This window comes from Salmo salar, chromosome ssa12, assembly GCF_905237065.1.
Source record: "Salmo salar chromosome ssa12, Ssal_v3.1, whole genome shotgun sequence".
In the NCBI taxonomy this organism is placed as follows: Eukaryota; Metazoa; Chordata; class Actinopteri; order Salmoniformes; family Salmonidae; genus Salmo; species Salmo salar.
In genome coordinates this window covers 32,359,679-32,382,153 of record NC_059453.1, presented here as the reverse complement: position 1 = coordinate 32,382,153, position 22,475 = coordinate 32,359,679, and the positions used below count along the sequence as shown (strand labels likewise).

At 45.9% G+C, this 22,475-nt stretch overlaps 1 protein-coding gene across 2 annotated transcripts in view; it reads left to right on the top strand.

Annotated features, from left to right (window-relative positions):
- LOC106564911 ((E3-independent) E2 ubiquitin-conjugating enzyme UBE2O) overlaps positions 1–22,167 on the top strand; it is a 48,490-nt gene extending 26,323 nt beyond the window's left edge. Inside the window, exons 2-21 of one of the 2 annotated variants that reach the window (XM_014131417.2) lie at positions 1,281–1,340; positions 1,720–1,830; positions 3,490–3,587; positions 3,689–3,752; positions 4,324–4,467; positions 4,654–4,763; positions 8,080–8,230; positions 8,383–8,488; positions 8,804–9,158; positions 11,159–11,313; positions 14,286–14,398; positions 14,665–14,796; positions 15,018–15,116; positions 15,486–16,365; positions 16,593–16,729; positions 17,039–17,242; positions 18,288–18,345; positions 19,374–19,528; positions 20,162–20,733; positions 20,951–22,167. In XM_014131417.2, the coding sequence (XP_013986892.1) occupies positions 1,281–1,340; positions 1,720–1,830; positions 3,490–3,587; positions 3,689–3,752; positions 4,324–4,467; positions 4,654–4,763; positions 8,080–8,230; positions 8,383–8,488; positions 8,804–9,158; positions 11,159–11,313; positions 14,286–14,398; positions 14,665–14,796; positions 15,018–15,116; positions 15,486–16,365; positions 16,593–16,729; positions 17,039–17,242; positions 18,288–18,345; positions 19,374–19,528; positions 20,162–20,733; positions 20,951–20,981 (3,735 nt within the window). In that variant the 3' untranslated portion in view covers positions 20,982–22,167. Of the gene's footprint in view, positions 1–1,280; positions 1,341–1,719; positions 1,831–3,489; positions 3,588–3,688; positions 3,753–4,323; positions 4,468–4,653; positions 4,764–8,079; positions 8,231–8,382; positions 8,489–8,803; positions 9,159–11,158; positions 11,314–14,285; positions 14,399–14,664; positions 14,797–15,017; positions 15,117–15,485; positions 16,366–16,592; positions 16,730–17,038; positions 17,243–18,287; positions 18,346–19,373; positions 19,529–20,161 lie in introns of both variants that reach the window. The other variant, XM_045691267.1, reaches the window with a different exon arrangement.
- The last annotated feature ends 308 nt before the right edge of the window (positions 22,168–22,475 follow it).

Here is a 22,475-nt window from a genome sequence, read left to right as displayed (position 1 = left end):
TAAAAAATATATATATATTTTTTTTTTTAAATATATACTGCTCAAAAAAATAAAGGGAACACTTAAACAACACAATGTAACTCCAAGTCAATCACACTTCTGTGAAATCAAACTGTCTACTTAGGAAGCAACACTGATTGACAATAAATTTCACATGCTGTTGTGCAAATGGAATAGACAACAGGTGGGAATTATAGGCAATAAGCAAGACACCCCCAATAAAGGAGTGGTTCTGCAGCTGGTGACCACAGACCACTTCTCAGTTCCTATGCTTCCTGGCTGATGTTTTGGTCACTTTTGAATGCTGGCGGTGGCCCGCCCGTTCCCCAGACCTGAATCCAATTGAGCACATCTGGGACATAATGTCTCGCTCCATCCACCAACGCCACGTTGCACCACAGACTGTCCAGGAGTTGGCGGATGCTTTAGTCCAGGTCTGGGAGGAGATCCCTCAGGAGACCATCCGCCACCTCATCAGGAGCATGCCCAGGCATTGTAGGGAGATCATACAGGCACGTGGAGGCCACACACACTACTGAGCCTCATTTTGACTTGTTTTAAGGACATTACATCAAAGTTGGATCAGCCTGTAGTGTGGTTTTCCACTTTAATTTTGAGTGTGACTCCAAATCCAGACCTCCATGGGTTGATAAATTGGATTTCCATTGATTATTTTTGTGTGATTTTGTTGTCAGCACATTCAACTATGTAAAGAAAAAAGTATTTAATAAGATTATTTCATTCATTCAGATCTAGGATGTGTTGTTTAAGTGTTCACTTTATTTTTTTGAGCAGTGTATTTATTTTTTTTTAAATCTGTTTTTGCTTTGTCATTATGGGGTTTTGTGTGTAGATTGATGAGGGTAAAAAAACACTTATCAATTTTAGAATGTCTGTAACGTAACAAAATGTGGAAAAAGTCAAGAGGTCTGAATACTTTCCGAAGGCACTCTCATCAAAGGTGTTATGTACATAATTTTTTGGTATTGGTGGGATTATGTGCAGCACCCTACAGGCACTACTGCTTATTGTGATTTGGAAGAGGCTGACTTTAGCACAGCCTACCTCACTGCTGCGTTATCACTACTGGTATCAGGCAGCAGTCATAAGACTGGGGTCAGATGAGACGATTTGGTCGGTAACCGGATGGCATTCCAGCTGCCACCAAGATGCTAAAATGACAGCTGAAATTAGACTACTTCAGTTGTCGCTCTTGTCTATGTACTTTATGATGTTCTCATCTCAACCCCCCTCTCTCTTTTCTCCACCCTCTGTTGCAGCTGAAACTTGTAGATCGATCCATCGTTATCCGAGACATTGTGCGGCGGATGAATTCTAACGTAAGCCGAGCTCCCTCTCCTGTCGTATCACTACACTGTGTTAGCTGATGACACCCTACATGACTGGCGTACCAACACAGGATGACTGTACAGGCTGCAGTGTTTTTATGTAGATTGTACTAACGTGCCTTTTATCAGAAAGCGCGTACATGCCCTCTTTAAGATGGGGATTGACGCAAGCACACTGATATATTGAGTAAACATTTTAGCGTATGTGTAGCTTATGCTAATGTTCAACACCTGTCCCCAGGTGGTATTTGAGTTGACTAGTGATAGAAAACTGAAATTAAAACGCACCGAATGTGTGTCGGTGCGTTGTTTTTGGATAGTGTCATGGGGATGTTGATATGGTAAACCTTGTCTTGTTTGTGGTTTCCAGGACAACCAGTGTGGCATCGTGACCAACATCGACATAGAGTGTGCTGTAAAACTAGTGGGGACCAACTGTGTCCTGTATCCCGTCAACAGTAAAGACCTACATCACATCTGGGTAAGAAAAAACAGAGATGGACACAGTATTCACTTGACCACACTGTCCACAGAGGAGTTGCAAGATGGAAACATTTCCACATGTGATTTATCAAAATAATTTATTATTTTGTTAGGATTTATATTTTAATTAAGCATTTGCTTATATATAAATACAATTAGGCTATTCAATTGTCTTGTCCTTCTCGAGTATCTGAGATTCTTCAAATAGCCACCCTTTGCCTTGATGACAGCTTTGCACACTCTTGGCATTCTCTCAACCAGCTTCACCTGGAAAGCTTTTCCAACAGTCTTTAAAGAGTTCCCCCATATGCTGAGCAGTTGTTGGCTGCTTTTCCTTCACTCTGCATTTCGACTCATCCCAAACCATCTCAATTTGGTTTAGGTCAGGGGATTGTGGAGGCCAAGTCATCTGATGCAGCACTCCATCACTCTCCTTCTTGGTCAAATAGCCCTTATATGGCTTGGAGGTGTGTTGGGTCATTTGTCCTGTTGAAAAACAAGTGATGGTCCCACTAAGTGCAAACTAGAGGGGATGGTGTGGTAGCCATGTTGGTTAAGTGTGCCTTGAATTCTAAATAAATCCCTGACAGTGTCACCAGCAAAGCACCATCACACCTCCTCCTCCATGCTTCACGGTGGGAACCATACATGCCGAGATCATCTGTTCACCTACTCTGCGTCTCACAAAGACACGGCGGTTGGAACCAAAAATCTCAAATTTGGTCTCATTAGACCAAAGGACAGATTTCTACTGGTCTAATGTCCATTTCTCCTGTTTCTTGGCCCAAGGAAGTCTCTTTCTTCTTATTGGTGTCCTTTAGTAGTGGTTTCTTTGCAGCAATTCGACCATGAAGGCCTGATTCACGCAGTCTCCTCTGAACAGTTGATGTTGAGATGTGTCTGTTACTTGAACTCTGAAGCATTTATTTGGGCTGCAATTTCTGAGGCTGGTAACTCTAATGAACTTATCCTCTGCAGCAGAGGTAACTCTGGGTCTTCCTTTCCTGTGGCGGTCCTCATGAGAGCCAGTTTCATCATAGCGCTTGATGGTTTTTGTGACTGCACTTTTTTTCCCAGATTGACTGACCTTCATGTCTTTAAGTAATGATAGACGGTCGTTTCCCTTTGCTTATTTGAGCTGTTCTTGCCTTAATATTTTATTTTAGATTTAATATTTATTTAACTAGGCGATATGTACTTGGTCTTTTACCAAATAGGGCTATCTTCTGTGAACACCCCTACCTTGTCACAACACAACTGATTGGCTCAAACGTATTAAGAAGGAGAGAAATTCCACAAATTAACTTTTAACAAGGCACACCTGTTAATTGAAATGCATTCCAGGTGACTACCTCATGAAGCTGGTTGAGAGAATGCCAAGAGTGTGCAAAGCTGTCAAGGCAAAGGGTGGCTACATTGAAGAATCTCAAATATAAAATATATTTTCATATGTGTAACACTTTTTTTTGGTTAGTATATGATTCCATATGTGTTACTTAATAGTTTTGAGGTCTTCACTATTATTCTACAATATAGAAAATAGTAAAAACAAAAACCCTCAAATGAGTAGGTGTGTCCAAACTTTTGACTGCTACTGGAAATGTACCACGTCAATGTCTCTTTTACAATCATTTGTTTCATGCGTGTTCCCTGCTAGTCTTTCATGTATGGGGACTACATAGCCTACGACTTCTGGCTGGGGAAGGTGTACAACCTGACCAACCACATCATCCTCAAGCTGTCCAATGGAGCCAGGTACAGAATCTGTCCCAGTATGAGTGTAATTTCAAAACTGTTTAATTTACATCTATATGTCTGCTTCAAGCTTAGCTCAACTTCTCCCTCTACTCCTGCAGGTGTTCCATGAATGTGGAGGACGGCGCCAAGCTGTACGACGTCTGTCCACACGTCAGTGACTCGGTAGGTGAAATGTTTTTGTGTGAAAACGTAGCCGTCTGCCCTCGTCCACTGCACTTCACTGACCGGATAAGGCCGGCTGGGTGGAAGCAATATGAAATGAACTTACTCACAGCCTTGAGCTTCCTATTCCTCCTTATTGACCAGAGGTAGATGTGTTATACTTTGTAACAGGGCTGGGGGTCAATTCCATTTGAGCTGGGTCAATTTAGGAAACCGATTTTAGATAATTGAGTTTAAATGGAATCGACCCTAATCTTGTTTAAGGCAGCAGGTTGCGTGCGTCCAATATTAATCAGAAACTGTTGTGCTTTGACTGGGAGTACCTAGGTATTACTCCTGTTCACTTTGGCTGTTATTTCAGAAACAATACAACCGTTTCTACGTAGTCAACTATTAAAAAAACTTTAAAAAACACTGAAGGTTGTTAAGTACTAGCTATGTTCTCCTGTCATTTGTTGACATGACCAATGAGCAGCAGGATATCTTCCAGATCTTTTTAGATTCTCCATGGACTGGGTTAGGGAAACTGCCTCTGTGTGTTAGTAATATGCATCTCCTCCCTGGTTGGTAGGGTCTGTTCTTCGAAGAGGCCTACGGTTTCTACCCAGGCCAGGTGCTGATCGGGCCGGCCAAAGTCTTCTCCAATGTCCAGTGGCTCTCCGGGGTCAAGCCCGTACTCCGCAAGAAGATCAAGTTCAGGGTGGTGGTCGAAGAGGTATGATGATGGCAATTTACGTATTTCTAGTCGTGCATTATTCACAGGTTAACAACTTGGGAAATCTGAGTTTTTCCTGGTTTTTACTGACCACATCACCTTACCACCTAATAATAGGTTTTTCTACTTCAGTACGTGTGATGTCACTGCTCTAAATGGTTCTTTGTGTCATGTGACCCCCCCCAGGTCCAGGTGGCAGAGCTGAAGGTGACGTGGATCACCAAGAGTTACTCCCCCAAGGGCACGGACAGCGTCTACCCCCCTCCATCCACCATCTCACAGGAGAACCTCTGCAGGTACTCTACTGTCTGTCTGTTACAAGGCTGTACGCTGACCTTCTTATTTTTTTTACAAAGAGCCCGTGAGCGCCTAAGTTGAAAAATGTAGGCGCACACAAAGAAATTTAGGAGCATAAAGAAAAATATTTGAATCCTTAATTTTTCTAGGCGCACTGGTACTCCTAAATTAAAATTCCAGCTCGCACAGCAAAATATTTTTGGGGCGCGTATGTGAGTAACATGGTCGCACTAGAGCCCAGCATTCATTGACTCACCCAGCCATCCACACTGGGGAACATAGAGGCTGCAGTTCTCCATCATAGATATGCAGTGTATGGACAGTCTATTTCTAGTGATCTGGTCCACACATTATATACACACCTCACAATCACATCTCTCACTCACACCTGCATGTCTTAATTGGATGCTTACATGGAGATGGTGAAGTTGTCACTTTATAAGAAGGACCGCAGTCATTTTTGCAAGCTGCACTGTAAAGCCTATGGTCGTAGCTGGAGAAAGAGCAGGTCTCCTCAAAGTTTCAAACGGTCAGAACCATTAGCATTTGAGACGGGTGAAATCCAAAGCTGTTCTATATTAACCCTCTTAAAGTCAATGTCCTACGCCCCTGAGGAAAATTGAATTAGCATAATGAAAGTATCCCCATTTAAAAATCTGTCAATTTAATCTGGAGTTGGATGCCACTCAATCCACTGCAGCTACAGTTGAAGTGGGAAGTTTACATACACCTTCGCCAAATACATTTAAACTCAGTTTTTCACGATTTCTGACATTTAATCCTAGTACAAATTCCCTGTCTTAGGTCAATTAGGATCAGCACTTTATTTTAAGAATGTGAAATGTCAGAATAATAGTAGAGAATGATTTATTTCAGCTTTTTTTTCTTTCATCACATTCCCAGTGGGTCAGGAGTTTACATGCACTCAATTCGTATTTGGTAGCATTGCCTTTAAATTGTTTAACTTGGGTCAAACGTTTCGGGTAGCCTTCCACGAGCTTCCCACAATAAATTGGGTGAATTTTGGCCCATTCCTCCTGACAGAGATGGTGTAACTGAGTCAGGTTTGTAGGTCTCCTTGCTCGCACATGCTTTTTCAGTTCTGCCCACAAATTTTCTATAGGAATGAGGTCAGGGCTTTGTGATGGCCACGCCAATACCTTGACTTTGTTGTCCTTAAGCCATTTTTCCACAACTTTGGAAGTATGCTTGGGGTCATTGTCCATTTGGAAGACCCATTTGCGACCAAGCATTATCTTCCTGACTGATGTCTTGAGATGTTGCTTCAATATATCCACATCATTTTCTTTCCTCATGATGCCACCTATTTTGTGAAGTGCACCAGTCCCTCCTGCAGCAAAGCACCCCCACAACATGATGCTGCCACCCCTGTGCTTCACGGTTGGGATGGTGTTCTTTGGCTTGCAAGCCTCCCCATTTTTCCTCCAAACATAACGATGGTTATTATGGCCAAACAGTTCTATTTTTGTTTCATCAGACCAGAGGATATTTCTCCAAAAAGTACGATCTTTGTCCCCATGTGCAGTTGCAAACTGTAGTCTGTTTTTTTATGGCAGTTTTGGAGCAGTGGCTTCTTCCTTGCTGAGCGGCCTTTCAGGTTCTCGATATAGGACTCGTTTTACTGTGGATATAGATACTTTTTGTACCTGTTTCTTCCAGCATCTTCACAAGGTCCTTTGCTGTTGTTCTGGGATTGATTTGCACTTTTCGCACCAAAGTACATTCATCTCTAGGAGACAGAATGCGTCTCCTTCCTAAGCGGTAGGACGGCTGTGTGGTCCCATGGTGTTTATACTTGCGTACTATTGTTTGTACAGATGAATGTGGTACATTCAGGCGTTTTGAAAATTGCTCCCAAGGATGAACCAGACTTGTGGAGGTCTACACATCTTTTTCTGAGTTCTTGGCTGATTTCTTTTGATTTTCCCATGATGTCAAGCAAAGAGGCACTGAGTTTGAAGGTAGGCCTTGAAGTACATCCACAGGTACACCTCCAATTGACTCAAATTATGTCAAAAATGCCTATCAGAAGCTTCTAAAGCCATGACATCATTTTCTGGAATTTTCCAAGCTGTTTAAAGGCACAGTCTACTTAGTGTATATAAACTTCTGACCCACTGGAATTGTGAACAGTGAATTATAAGTGAAATAATCTCTGTAAACAATTGTTGGAAAAATTACTTGTGTCATGCACAAAGTAGATGTCCTAACCGACTTGCCAAAACTATAGTTTGTTAACAAGAAATTTGTGGAGTGGTTGAAAAACAAGTTTTAATGTCTTCAACTGTACCTATGTTGCACTTCCGCATCTGCGGTGAACGTTGAGAGTTAGAGCGATGTTTGTCAAACCCTGAGACTTCCGAAAATCGGTGTTCTCACAAAATCATCTGTAGTGTCCGAACGGTTTGCTCGACGACTCCCACAAGCGTCTTGGGACACATCTGAAGTCAGTTCAGCCCATCTGTCGAGTTCTATCTGTAGTGTCCCAACAGTTTGGGCTCCATACTAATATGACCCCTCTGTGGAAAGCTGAGACTCTGCTTTCGGTTGTTTTGTTGGTTGTTTTGCTCTAAGACGCCCAGAGGCCTCACATGACTAGTCTTAAGGTCCCCAGGTTTGAAAAAAATGTATGAAATTATATATGGAGAATGTTTAGTGACAAAAATAATGTGTTTATGGTCTAATAGCAGTAAGGCCAAATACAATTTGTAATTTTTTTTGGCTTAGATGGGGCGTAGACTGTTGTGCCAAAAATAAGGGGTTAAATACATGTACAAAAAATAACAAATGTTACCTCATCTTTCTTATATCTCCAATGTAGGACAGACACTTCAGAACAAACTTGTTTTGGGGACTATCTGTTGTTCCATGTTGTGAATCTGTTATTCAACACGTTTGAATAGTCAAAAATATTTTTTCATCATATTTTTTTTGATACTTCAAGGGTTGATTGGTCATTTCTGCAGATAAATATTGACATATTACTAGCAAAAGTTCAAATATCTGCCGAAATGATCAGTGGGTGATGGGGAATCTGCTAGTGGCTCAAGTGCCTACACACACACACACAAAGGGCCATTCGGCTACAAGAAGTCAGCTTTGAAGGATCCAGCTCAGTATACAATTTTAATTTAGAATAGAAAATGAATGTGTTCATGCAACAGATGTTAGTGCATCGTATCAGAGCCCATGTATCTAGATGGAGAGATATTCATCCCTAACACACACCCATTATTTTACGTCTATAATCCTTCTAATAACATGCTCCCCCTACATGTGTTTGTTCTGATCCAGAGTGAAGCGTCTGGGCTACTATGACCACACCCAGAGGCAGCTGGGGGAGAGGGCCCTGTACGTGTTCCCAGCCAATGGAGACACCACACACATCACCTGTGAGTGGCCCGACGGGGCCCCCGGACTCCCAGAGGACCCCGTAGCCAGGAAGGTGTGTGTGAAACAATTGATCACAATGTTGCCTCTGTTTGCACAGATACTCCATGTATCCAATTTTCTTCCCTCAATGCATGCACTAACAACTGTATATTTTTGCCGTGTTTCGTATTATATCAGTGTCCTATGACAATGTCCTTCCTGCAGTTGAAAAGAATGTTCAAGAAGGAGTTGTTAGGGAAGAAGACCAGTGAAAATGCAGACACGCAAGGTGCCAACCAGCACTCTACCGACAACACGGACAGCCTTGACGGTACATGCTGCTTTTATTTATACTACTTCATCAGACATTTTTCCTTGTCATTTTTTGGCAGATATCCTCACTTAAAACTGATGACGAGCTCAATTGTTTTATATTTTAGAATCATTTCTGTCTCAATACAGTCTACTCCTGAGTGCCCATCTGATAACAGCACACCTTGTGCAGGGTAGTTCGCCCCACAATTAAAATCTATTCTTCATGCTTAGGTCAATCCCAAGTCACTGCATATACTGTACCACTAGTCAATTTTACATGTAAAACCAACTCAACGACAATCAACCATTTCGTCCCCCTCCCCACACCCAGGTGACCTCAAGCCTGACAACACCCACCCAGACTCCACCGACCACACCGCCCTCCCTCGCCCTCATCACCCCAACAACGGCCCCAACCACACCCTCCAGCCCTCGCCCCTGTGCCCTCCCCCCTCTGACCCATGGCCCGAGCCCGCGGAGCAGGACGCAGACGACGAGGCGGGGGCGGAGGACACGGACGACACGTTGTCGCTGACGTCGTCGGCGAGCAGCACTGCGTCGTCGCAGAGCGGGGGTCTGGGGGGCTTGAACAGGAAGAAGAGCATCCCGCTGTCCATCCGCAACCTGAAGAGGAAGCACAAGAAAAAAAGGACCAAGTTCTCCCGCGAGTTCAAGCCCGGCGACAGGTGAGCCAGTTGTCAATCAAAACAATTTGTATTCATAGTATGCCATGTGACCTACAAATGTAGCGGACTACAAATGTATAGAAATGACTACAAATGTAGCAGGCAAGGTCACAGCCTAGGCCACACTTTAGTCCTCTCCCCTCTTTCTTTCTGCCTTCTCTCCCTCACGCCCTCCCTTTCAGAACTTCAGCTATTCCTCCCTCTCTTGCACCCTCCCTCCATTTTTCTCTCTCCATTCAGGAGATGTCCCTTCCCTGGCCATCTCCTTCTCTCCTTGGCACGTGTTAAGGATGATCAATAGCTTACTGGCCAGAATTCAGCTACCCACTGGCAAAAATGCTGCATCCTTGAACCCAGTGTCACTTTTATTTATTTTTTGTCACATGCATATGAGTACGGCGCCCCAGGAGAAAATAAGGGTGAAGTGCCTTTCTCAAGGACACATTGTGCCTCTCCCAGCTTCTCATGCCTCCCAGCCTTGTACAGATAGACAATCACATCATTATCCTCCGTCTAAGGCCAGAGACAGATTCTGCATCCGAAATGGCACCCTATTCCCTATAGTAGTGCACTACTTTTGTCAAAAAGGGAATAGGGTGCCAATTCTATTTGGGACGTATACACACAGAGCGGGTCACCTTACACCCACTCCTCAGCCAAACGGACCAGTGTTCATCGATCCAACATCTTGTCTCCTAGAAAATGTCCTCTCCTCCTTACGAACCTTCTGATGGCTTGTTACTAACTACGGGGATCGATTTCAGGCTGATTTCCCAGAGCAGATGTACACTAATGACCCTGGGTGTTATAACGCTGTGTGGCTGCTGCTAGTGACAGTGTGACCTGGCCTTGTCTTCAAATCTTGAACCTAGCACCAATCCAGTACTAGTACCACTCTATGGCCGATATGGTACTACTAGGCCTAGTACTAATCTAGTGCCAATCCAGTACTAGTATCAATCTGAATTTAGTACCAATAACAATCCACAGGTTATACTTGCATAAATCTAGTAGTATTGGTGCGTTGTGAAAATGAATACGCTCACTACCGCACTCGTTCTCCTTGTCGTTCTGACTGAAAACCCAATAGTTAAGTTCCTTTATTAAAAGCACGGCGGTACCAACAATTAGCTATGCACCATTAGTTTGGCGTTTCCAAATAGGTTGGCGTTTGGGTTGATGTCGTAACCTTTTCTCAAGACATTGCAGAATTCAAGTACTTCAATTTCTACCAGGCGCCATTCAAAAGCGGCAGGTTTTCCAAGGCTGCATATCCGATATTTCCTATATAGTGCACTACTTTTGACCAGAGCCTTGGTTAAAAGTAGTGCATTACATAGGCAATAGGATGCCATTTCAGACGCTGCCCAAGGCTGTCATTTCCCCCCTTTTAAGCTGCCCTGTAGATCAGATCTGATGCTTAAATATAGCTGGCAGCTGATAAATCATGTAGCATGTGCTTAGGTGTGCCCAGATAACATCCAGGTCCTCTGATTGAAAGAGACAGACAGGGAAAGGGTGATGGAGAGGGTAAAAGAGCCAGGGAGATCAAGGGGAGGGGGGGGAAATGAGATTGCGTTGCAGGGGGAGAGAGCGAGAGGAAGACTGATGGGGGGGGATACAACGGCAAGGGGGAGGTAGTGACTGAAGTTAAGAGGCAGAGCATGGGGAGAGTGGCTGAATTCCAGTGGGGGATTGAATTGAGGTAGAGGAGAGAGTGATTTAAAGAAAAGACATGACATGAGATGGATATTATGGCTGGAGGGAGACAGTGACGGAGGATGCAAGGCGGAGGAGATTAGATTCGGCACCGCGCGATATCTTTGATTCACACTGCTGCACACTGCAGTTTAACTTTCCATTGTGTAACCTATAGGCATTTTCCACTCTTAACCAAAACAACTTAGTGAAATTGTTAGGCCTTGTCAGTGAAGACGAATTCCAGTATTAGTTAGTCACTAGTTGTAATATCTGCCATCTCCCTGTTTTTTAACCGCCAGGGTGGCGGTAGAGGTTGTGTCCACCAAGACCTCGGCCGACGTCCTCTGGAAAGATGGCCGTATGGAGACCCTCATCCGCTCCAATGACCTCATCCCCATCCAGCACCTGGACAACCACGAGTTCTGCCCCGGAGACTTTGTTGTCGACAAACGACGTAAGTAGCTAGCGCACTTCCCGCTCGTATTCAGACCCCTTGACTTTTTCCACATTTTGTTACGTTATAGCATTATTCTAAAATGTATTAAAACACACAATACCCCATAATGACAAAGCAAAAACAGGTTTTTAGACATTTTTGCAAATGTATTTAAAATAATAAACAGAAATCAAATCAAAGTTTGTCACGTGCGCCGAATACAACAGGTGAAGTAGACCTTACAGTGAAATCCTTACTTACAGGCTCTAACCAATAGTGCAATTTAAGTAAAAAAAAAAATTGTATTAGGTGAACAATAGATAAGTAAAGAAATAAAAACAATAGTGAAAAATACAGTGAAAAATAACAGTAGCGAGGCTATATACAGGCGCCGGTTAGTCAGGCTAATTGAGGTAGTATGTAGATATGGTTAAAGTGACTATGCATATATGATGAACAGAGTAGCAGTAACGTAAAAGAGGGGTTGGTTGGTTGGGGGGGGGCACACAATGCAAATAGTCCGGGTAGCCATTTGATTACCTGTTCAGGAGTCTTATGGCTTGGGGGTAAAAACTGTTGAGAAGCCTTTTGGTCCTAGACTTGGCGCTCCGGTACCGCTTGCCATGCGGTAGTAGAGAAAACAGTCTGTGGCTGGGGTCTTTGACAATTTTTAGGGCCTTCCTCTGACACCGCCTGGTGTAGAGGTCCTGGATGGCAGGCAGTTTAGCCCCAGTGTTGTACTGGGCCGTACACACTACCCTCTGTAGTGCCTTGCGGTCGGAGGCCGAGCAGTTGTCGTACCAGGCAGTGATGCAACCAGTCAGGATGCTCTCGATGTTGGAGCTGTAGAACCTTTTGAGGATCTGAGGACCCATGCCAAATCTTTTTTTGTTTCCTGAGGGGGAATAGGCTTTGTCGTGCCCTCTTCACGACTGTCTTGGTGTGTTTGGACCATTCTAGTTTTGATGTGGACTCCAAGGAACTTGAAGCTCTCAACCTGCTCCACTACCTACCCTCACCACCTGGGGGCGGCCCGTCAGGAAGTCCAGGATCCAGTTGCAGAGGGAGGTGTTTAGTCCCGGGGCCCGTAGCTTAGTGATGAGCTTTGAGGGTACTATGCTGTTGAACGCTGAGCTGTAGTCAATGAATGATGATACCTCATCAGTGATACCTTATTTACATAAGTATTCAGACCCTTTGCCCTGAGACTCAGGTGCCTCCTTTTTCTATCGATCATCCTTGAGATGTTTCTACAACTTGGAGCCCACCTGTGGGAAATTCAATTGATTGGATATGATTTGGAAAGGCACACACCTGTCTATATAAGGTCCCACAGTTGACGGTGCATGTCAGAGCAGAAACCAAGCCGTGAGGTCGATCGAATTGTCCGTATAGCTCAGAGGCAGGATTGTCGAGGCACAGATCTGTGGAAGGGTACCAAAAAATGTCTGCAGCATTGAAGGTCTCCAAGAACACATTGGACTCCATCATCCTTAAATTGAAGAAGTTTGGATCCACCAAGACTCTTCCTAGAGCTGGCCTCACGGCCAAACTGAGTAATCGGGGGAGAGGTGCTTTGGTCAGGGAGTTGGCCAAGAACACGATGGTCACTCTGACAGAGCTCCAGAGTTCCTCTGTGGATATGGGAGAACCTTCCAGAAGGACAACCATCTCTGCAGCACTCCACAAATCAGGCCTTTTATGGTAGAGTGGTCAGACAGAAGCCACTCCTCAGTAAAAGGCAAGAAAGCCCACTTGGAGTTTGCCAAAAGGCACCTAAAGGACTTTAGGAAACAACATTCTCTGGTCTGATGAATCCAAGATTGAACTCTTTGGCCTGAATGCCAAGCATCACATCTGTAGGAAACCTGGCACCATCCCTACGGTGAAGCATGGTGGTGGCAGCATCATGTTGTGGGAATGTTTTTCAGCGGCAGGAACTGGGAGACTAGTCAGGATCGAGGGAAAGATGAACGAAGTACAGAGAGCCTTGATGAAAACCTGCTCCAGAGCGCTCAGGACCTCAGACTGGGGCGAAGGTTCACCTTCCAACAAGACAACGACCCTAAGCCCACAGCCAAGACAACGCAGGAGTGGCTTCGGGACAAGTCTCTGAATGTCCTTGAGTGGCCCAGCCAGAGCCCGGACTTGAACCCGATCGAACATCTCTGGAGAGACCTGAACATAGCTGTGAGGTGGCACTCCCCATCCAACCTGACAGAGCTTGAGACGATCTGCGGAGAAGAATGGGAGAAATTCCTCAAATACAGGTTTGCCAAGCTTGTAGCGTCATACCCAAGAAGACTCGAAGCCTTAATCGCTGCCAAAGGTGCTTCAACAAAGTACTGAGTAAAAAGGGTCTGAATACTTAACTAAATGTTATCATTTCATAATTATTGAAAACATTTTTGCTAACATTTCTCAACATGTTTTTCCTTTGTCATTATGGAGTATTGTGTGTAGACCGATGAGGGGGAAAAAATATTTTAGAATAAGGCTGTAACGTAATAAAATATTGAAGTATGTATACTGTATATAGCACCAGTATCCTTTCTACATACTTTGTATGTGGTTTTAGTCGTTTACGTTTACGCAGGGGGAAAAACAACTTTTTCCGAACATGAATATAGGGGAAACACTGACTATAATTGCTGGACTAAAAACTAAAATATCAGAGCCAGAACAGTACGGCTCAGGTCAGCCCTGTAATGTAAATCAGCTATTAGATCAGCTCATATTTAGGCCATTGTTTGACTGTACCACCATGTTTACTCTATCGTCTATATTTAACATGGTTTAAATATAGAGTTTATTTTGGTTCTGTAACTGTGGAGGAAATAAACGAGGGAGCCATTTCTCAGGTTGACTTTCATACATGGTGTCCTTGGTGATACATTTTGTGCCTCAGGTCAGAAAGTAACTTCAGCTGTGTGTGTGTGTGTGTGTGTGTGTGTGTGTGTGTGTGTGTGTGTGTGTGTGGTGTCACACAGCCCAAGCCCCTACGGACCCAGGCGTGTACGGGGTCATCCAGTCGGGCGACCACAAGGGCAGGACGTGTGCCGTGAAGTGGATCAAACTCAACGCCTCCAGCGACAACGTGGAGGTCAGTCTGCTGGGCATTGTGGGTCACCCGGGGGAACAACAACCTTTTTTAAATATTCCATAGCTCTATAGAAATTGAATTTGGGCCAGTCTGAAATGACTCTATTCCACGTTAACCTATTCCACATGTAGTGCCCTACCTGGGCCAAAGCAATAGCCCCATGGTCCTATTGCTCTGGTCAAAAATAGTGCACTATATAGGGTGGCTTGTAGTGTCATTTGAGCTGAATGATATCAGTCTAATGGGTGACGGTTTTGTTTGTTTAGGTCATAGGAGAAGAGGAGGATGTTAGTGTGTACGACATCGCCGACCACCCAGACTTCCACTTCCGTACCACTGATATCGTCATCAGGATAGGGAACTCTGAGAACGAGCGGAATACAGAGTGTGAGAATGATGTAAGTTCGAAAATGTCATTTGTTTTGTCACTTGACATGTTAGTAGTTTTCCCCGTGGCTCTTGGATTGTTCTTTTCCAGTCCACGTTGTACAGGTGCTTTGACCTGGTTACACATCCACCATAGTTGCTAAAAGCGTGCTCTGAAAGGAAATATCATCCAGTACAGTACTATAGTGTACAAAGAGTATTTTCACATACCGGTCTTTTATCTTCTGCCCAGACGTCAGTAGGTCAGGTCTTCAGAGTGGACGTGAGCAGCAAGGTGGAGGTGGTGTGGGCTGACAACTCCATGACCATCGTCCTGCCACAGGTACTCATGGTAATTGTAGTCTTTCTGTCCCACATGCGGAACTTTTCTGTCCGCATGCGAGGTTGTAGTGGTCACTAATCGGTGGCTCTGTTGGTTTCTGTTAAGTTTTTGTTGGCTGTGTTCACTATGCCAATGACGTGTGCTACTACTGTACCTTCTTGCTCAGGTTTCTGTTCATGCTAATTGTGTGTAATCTGAATTTGTGTTGCAGATGGCATGCTGCTGTATGACTTGCTTGCTGCCCTTTTTAAAAATGTATTATTCTATAATGACATTTGATATTGACACAAAAAGCACTTAATGAAAGTTAGTAATTATTAATGAGCGCTTATAAACGCGGCGATGATTTAGTTTGTTCTCTAACCCCCTTCCATCTAGCACCTGTACAACGTGGAATCTGAGATCGAGGAGACTGACTATGACTCTGTGGAGGAGAGCAGCAGTGGCCTGTCCACGGAGGAGTGGGAGGACGAGAGCGACAGCTGGGAGACTGATAACGGCCTGACTACCAACGAGGACGACCAGCACCCCGCCAACGAGGACACCGCCACCCCGGCCCCCACCGGCCCCAGCCCCTTCATCATCCCTCCTGAGGAGGGCGGCAAAGCAGGGGCCACCACCGCCACCAAGCCCCCTAACGCCACAGAGGACCTGGAGGGAGCTGGGGCTATAGCCAGCCCAGGCGCTGGTGCTGGAGGAACCACCCCTGGAGCAGGAGGGGGTGATGCTGCAGAGAAGCTCCCCGGGAAAGAGGGCACGCCGCGGGGCTTCCGCGAGCTGAAGGAGGCCCTGAAGATCCTGGAGAGCCTGAAGAACATGACCGTGGAGCAGCTATGGACGGGCGGCTCGCCTACCTCGCCCACGTCTGGTGCCGCGCCCTCCGCCAACGGGACTAACACCAACGCCACAACTGCCATCACACCCGAGAAGCCCACCAAGGAGAAGCGCTTCCTGGATGACATCAAGAAGCTTCAGGAGAACCTGAGAAAGACCCTGGACAATGTGGCCATCGTGGAGGAGGAGCGGATGGAGGCAGTGGTGGAGGCCGGAGGAGGCGGGGCAGGAGGAGGTGGGAGTACGGAAGGAGGAGAAAGAGGGGGTGAAGAAAGGCTCCAGGAGGAGGTGGCGAAGACCCCAGGACCGGCACCAGAGTGGCCCAGCGATACGCCTGTCCTGTGCCAACAGAGTGGTGGCAAGCCTGGTGTCACCTTCACCAGTGCCAAGGGAGAGGTGTTCTCTGTGCTGGAGTGGTCACCAGGTGAGGACACAACACTGTGCTTTTAGCTTGTCATTGTTTGAGTTTGTTACTGAGACATCCACTAAACTAGTAGTACTGGGAGAAGAAAACACCCCATGACTTAAATATCCCCAAAAATGCCCTGTTCGAACATTTCAATGCACTGGTCCATTACTTCAGATGACCTTTTCCAAATACCCACTAAATGCCTTGTTGGAATACCAAAACATTTATCTGACTCCTGCCAGACACCCACACCTTTAAGAAGATGGAGTTCCAGCCGGCCGAGGCCAAGAAGTTTTTCAGCACCGTGAGGAAGGAGATGGCTCTGCTGGCCACCTCGCTGCCCGACGGCATCATGGTCAAAACCTTCGAGGACCGCATGGTACGCTCACCGACACCTGAGAAGAGAGCCGTTTGGAAGTGATCCGAATGTAGTCGATTACAGCCAAGTATTAAATTGCATCAGACCGCTCTTCAGTGGCTAAAGTGACGCCGGTTTTGAGCTGCCAGTTTCTCTGCACTCATTAAACACTTGAGTTAAAAACCTCTTCATGCTGTTATTTTTGAAGATAAGTGATAATTCTGATGATGATGATGATGATGATAGTGAACATGTGCTACTCTCGTTGACATTTAAGTGGCTCTCCGTTCCTCTCCTCTTTTTCTTCACCCTGTCCCTCTCTCTTCATAGGACCTGTTCTCAGCCCTGATCAAGGGGCCCACGCGCACCCCTTACGAGGACGGCCTGTTTCTCTTCGACATCCAGCTGCCAAACATTTACCCGTCGGTGCCGCCCCTCTTCCGCTACCTGTCACAGTGCAGCGGGCGCCTCAACCCCAACCTCTACGACAACGGCAAGGTCTGCGTCAGCCTGCTGGGCACCTGGATCGGCAAGGTGAAAGTAGACCTTTATCCCTCCCTAAAAAAGTGTGATACTTGGTATTTTGGGTATTTTATTAGGATTCCTGGGGTCCACACAAAACATGAAACATGACATAATACAGAACATTAATAGACAAGGACAATACCAATACATACACACAAATTACAGTATCTAGGTCAAATACTTAGACCACCCATTACCTTCCCTTTGACTGTTCTTAGACCACCCATTACCTTCCCTTTGACTGTTCTTAGACCACCCCTTACCTTCCCTTTGACTGTTCTTAGACCACCCCTTACCTTCCCTTTGACTGTTCTTAGACCACCCCTTACCTTCCCTTTGACTGTTCTTAGACCACCCATTACCTTCCCTTTGACTGTTCTTAGACCACCCATTACCTTCCCTTTGACTGTTCTTAGACCACCCATTACCTTCCCTTTGACTGTTCTTAGACCACCCCTTACCTTCCCTTTGACTGTTCTTAGACCACCCATTACCTTCCCTTTGACTGTTCTTAGACCACCCCTTACCTTCCCTTTGACTGTTCTTAGACCACCCATTACCTTCCCGTTGACTGTTCTTAGACCACCCATTACCTTCCCTTTGACTGTTCTTAGACCACCCATTACCTTCCCTTTGACTGTTCTTAGACCACCCCTTACCTTCCCGTTGACTGTTCTTAGACCACCCATTACCTTCCCTTTGACTGTTCTTAGACCACCCATTACCTTCCCGTTGACTGTTCTTAGACCACCCATTACCTTCCCGTTGACTGTTCTTAGACCACCCATTACCTTCCCTTTGACTGTTCTTAGACCACCCATTACCTTCCCTTTGACTGTTCTTAGACCACCCATTACCTTCCCGTTGACTGTTCTTAGACCACCCATTACCTTCCCTTTGACTGTTCTTAGACCACCCCTTACCTTCCCGTTGACTGTTCTTAGACCACCCATTACTGTCCCTTTTTGACTTTAAAAAAAATATTATTTTGAACATTATAATCTGTTTGTATAAAATGTGCCTCACACAGCCTTCCCTGTTTATCAATCCTCAGGGTACAGAGAGGTGGACCAGCAAGTCTAGCCTGCTGCAAGTGCTCATCTCCATCCAAGGCGAGTCTAAACTGACCTCACTAGACCTACTCTTACAGTCACGCACACAGATTTGATTTGGTCCTTCACCAGGTCAGGTTCGGGTCCTGTAGGGACACCCCCCCCCCCTCCCGTTGTCTTCCCTGCAGCAGAAGTGTATGTTTTATTCATGCCGTTCATTAACATGTCGGCTCCGGCTGCAGTGAGTGTCACACACCATCACCCTCTGACAAGACTGTCGTGGTTAAACTGCCTCACCTTACCATCAGCAATGTTCACCTCAGGATGTTGGAGACAATTATAGGATTTGTTGCTATCGCAAACTAGGCTTATAGGCTTATACAGGTTAATCCTCATAAGGCTGAATACATGTGAATTGTCATGAAGGTGTTTGGGGTTAACAAAAGTGTTTGAATCTTTCCGTACACTAGAATACAGGGTTCATGTGGGAATGTCTTTTATTTCGAAGGTATTTGGGTCCTTTGTAACTTAATGATCCAATTTAGCTCAATATCAAATCATTTCTGGGTAACAATTAAGTACCTTACTGTGATTGTGTTCAATTCAAATTGTCAAAAAGAAACCAATAGCTTCTTAGCAAAGAGCAATTTCTCAAGCAAGATTTTGTGTAGGACTGTCTGGAAGTGGTCTGAGTCGGGAGGGGAAAACTAGCTGTTATTCTCTTATTGGTCTATTAACTAATTTTCCGGTACGCCTGGCACCTACTACCACACCCTGTTCAAAGGCACTTCAATCGTTTGTCTTGCCCAGTCACCCTCTGAATGGCACACATACACAATCCATGTGTCAAGGCATAGAATTCCTTCTTTAACCTGTCTCCTCCCCGTCATCTGCACTGATTTGAAGTGGATTTAACAAGTGACATCATTAAGCGATCATAGCTTTCACCTGGTCAGTCTGTCATGGAAATTTGTATAGTCTGTGTATATAAAATGCACGACAATCATTTTTTGGACTGCACTGGGCCTTCAATGCTTCATTGTGGGTCTGGTAGAATCTAAAGAGTGTGCTGTGTGTGTCTCTCCCAGGCCTGATCCTGGTCAACGAGCCCTACTACAATGAGGCAGGTTTCGACAGTGACCGGGGCCTGCAGGAAGGCTATGAGAACAGCCGCTGCTACAACGAGATGGCCCTCATCAAGATGGTGCAGTCCATGACCCAGCTGCTGCAGACTCCCATAGAGGTCGGGGATACAAATTGATTTGTGTAGATTTTATGATTTGATTGTATTTGTGTGAAACTAACACACAAAAAATCCCCCCCAAAAAACGGACACTTATTATATACATATTGACTGACAGGTTAACTCTTTTTGGCTTGCCAGCTGGCAAAATGTTCTTGTTTGAAAACTGCATCTGGACACAGCTTTTTTTGTTTCACCTGGCTGCCAGTTCATAATCTTTTGAACATAATTTGAGGAGTTGCCTGACACTCAATAGGAATGGGAGATGGAGTCATACAGCAGTGCTGAGGCAGAGGGCTGGTGGTGAGGCGACTGGCTACTATTCTGAACTCGGTTTGGTGAGCTTTTGACGTCCAGAGCTGCTGAGGCATCATCCTAGTGGGTGTTACCCCGAATGGAAGAGGACAAGTCCAGGGGCTAAAAGACCCTCTCATCACCATCTGCCATCCTCTGACCAGCTCCCTCCGCTCAAGCCATGAACTGACCCTCTCCATCTTCGGAGGAAAGACTTGGCCTCTATTGGTTGACCTGTCATGATATATTGCTTGTTTGTTTTTGCTCTTGAAACTCTTTGAGATTCAGATCACGGTGAGATTGAGCCATAATGACTCTATTTTGTCTGTTTCCAAACAGGTGTTCCAGCAGGAGATCCGGCAGCACTTCACCTCCAGCGGCTGGCGCCTGGTGCACCGCCTGGATGCCTGGCTGGAGCTCCACGAGCTAGCCGAGAGGGGCCCTCCTCCAAGACCATCCCGGGACAGGCCTCCCTCAGTGGAGCCTCTAGACGAGACGCTCCCCTTGGATCTTATTGCCCACAGCACCCCCAACAAGCACCAGGGCACCGGGGATGAAGAGCTGGAGGACTCTGGCCTAAGCCTTTCCACCACCGCCACTTCCCAGCAGGAGCTCAGCCGGAACTTGGACGGCGCCGTCTCGGCCACTGAGGTGGCCGGGGCGAGCGTGGTGGTCTCTGGGTCGGTTAGAGGGGCCTCCTCGGACTCTGGGGGCGGTAGCCAGCCGGCGGTGCGACCAAAGAAGCGCAGGAAGAGCTACCGGAGCTTCCTGCCCGAGCGGAGCGGGTACCCAGACATTGGCTTCCCCCTCTTTCCTCTCTCCAAGGGCTTTGTGAAGAGTGTGCGCTGCGTGCTGCTGCAGTACCGGGCCGCCCTGGCCGCCAACTCCATCCCCGACCACGTAGAGGACAAGTAAGTGACTAGTGACTCCCCCAACGCCCACCTCAATCCTCAGCCCACCCTCCAAGAGCTGCACTGTGCCCCCAATGATCTCCCAAATAGCCCCTGTACCCTCTGATTCCCCTTGCCCAGCTGCTGCCCAGTGCCCCTGCCCCTCGGCCATCTATCTAGTGCACTCTTGCCCCCCCAGACCACTAAAAGCTAACTTGGTGTATGCACTTTCCTTCAGTGTCCAGAGTCCAGACAGAGGCCAGATGTGAAGGGAGAGGAGTGGGAGTGTCTTATGGAGATCTAAGCCACGGCCCATAAGCGTCCTCCCCCATATTGGACCTTCTGAGCTCTCATGGACAAGGAGCGAGAGCCTCGACTGGAAGGCAGCGCCACACGTCTCCCCTCGTGGGCGCTGACGGAGGAGGAAGGAGAGGAGGAGAGATGCGGAGAAGCTGGTTTGATAAAAAAAAGGTGCCATTGACTTGCAACGTCTATAGCTGCTTTAAGGGGAAGTGGAATTACCTGAAGAGAGACATTCTTCGCGAATTGGCGCCACAAATGAAAATGTTACTCCGCTGTGTCAATTGGATCTAAAAAACTAAATGGTGACAGTAGCCATGGCGTCCTGGTATCTGCAGTGTCCAAAAGTGCAACCCGGACAGATTCTCTAAGCTGGGTTTTTCTCTGAACTACGTTTCCCAGGCTCCTTTGACCCTGGCGGGCACCCTTAGCACTGCTCCTGTGCCCCGTTACCACCCTGCACTCTCCAATCAACAGACAATCTCGGCAGGGCTGGGCACCTTTTGACATGCTGACGTATTGAGTTTCTTTTAAAAGTAGATGTTACTGGGTGTTTGCTTTTTGCCCTGCTCCTCTTGTTCTTTCTCGCTTTAGAGACACACGCACACGCACACACACACACTATCTGAATGTTATTAACTGCCCACCTACAACCGCTTCACTCTGCTATGTCCTTGCTGGTTTCCTCGCCAATCGCTCGCACCGAAACATGCCGTTGCAGAAACACTTGAGTGACAAGTTTACATACTCATCACCACTTCTGGATGTTATATACACTACTAGGCCCTACGGTACATCTCTGGCTCTAGAATAGAGGAGTGCAGTTACACGTAACTATATGAAGGACTGTCTGTTTCCTCTAGGTACGGTCAAATGAGCTCTTTAATATCTTTGACTGTAGAACGTTTCCATTCTAAGACTTGATAACTTTCTGACACTGTACAGACGGTTTTAGTTATATCACCCATTTCGCTCTTAAGACTCAACTTGACTTTTTTTTTCTTCTACAAGGGATCAAGGCTAGGTTGAAAATACACAGTGTAAGACAGCGTTCGAAAAACGTTCATTGGACCAGCACAGTTGCTGATTCTACAGCATCGAAAACGTGACCAGTGGCTGTAGATAATTTGAAGAGAAAAAAAAAAACGTTTAAATGAATAGAATGACAAACGTGTTTGAGTAGTTAGCTGAAATTTACTATGATTGTGTTTATTTTCCACTATAATACCGACATTTCTGTACTGCTAACATTAACTTACATTCATTTTCGCTCTGGCGCTGGTCCAATTTAATGTTTATTTTCTAACGCTTCTCCATAGAATTATTACGTTGTCTTAACCTTCTCCATCTTCAAGGTAGTGACCTTTTTCCTTTCTTGCAGCTTTCATTGACCTTTGAGTCACTTAAAGGCTGGTCCTCCAGAGCTATCCCACAATCCTCTCTTCTGCTCACTCATTAGGCTA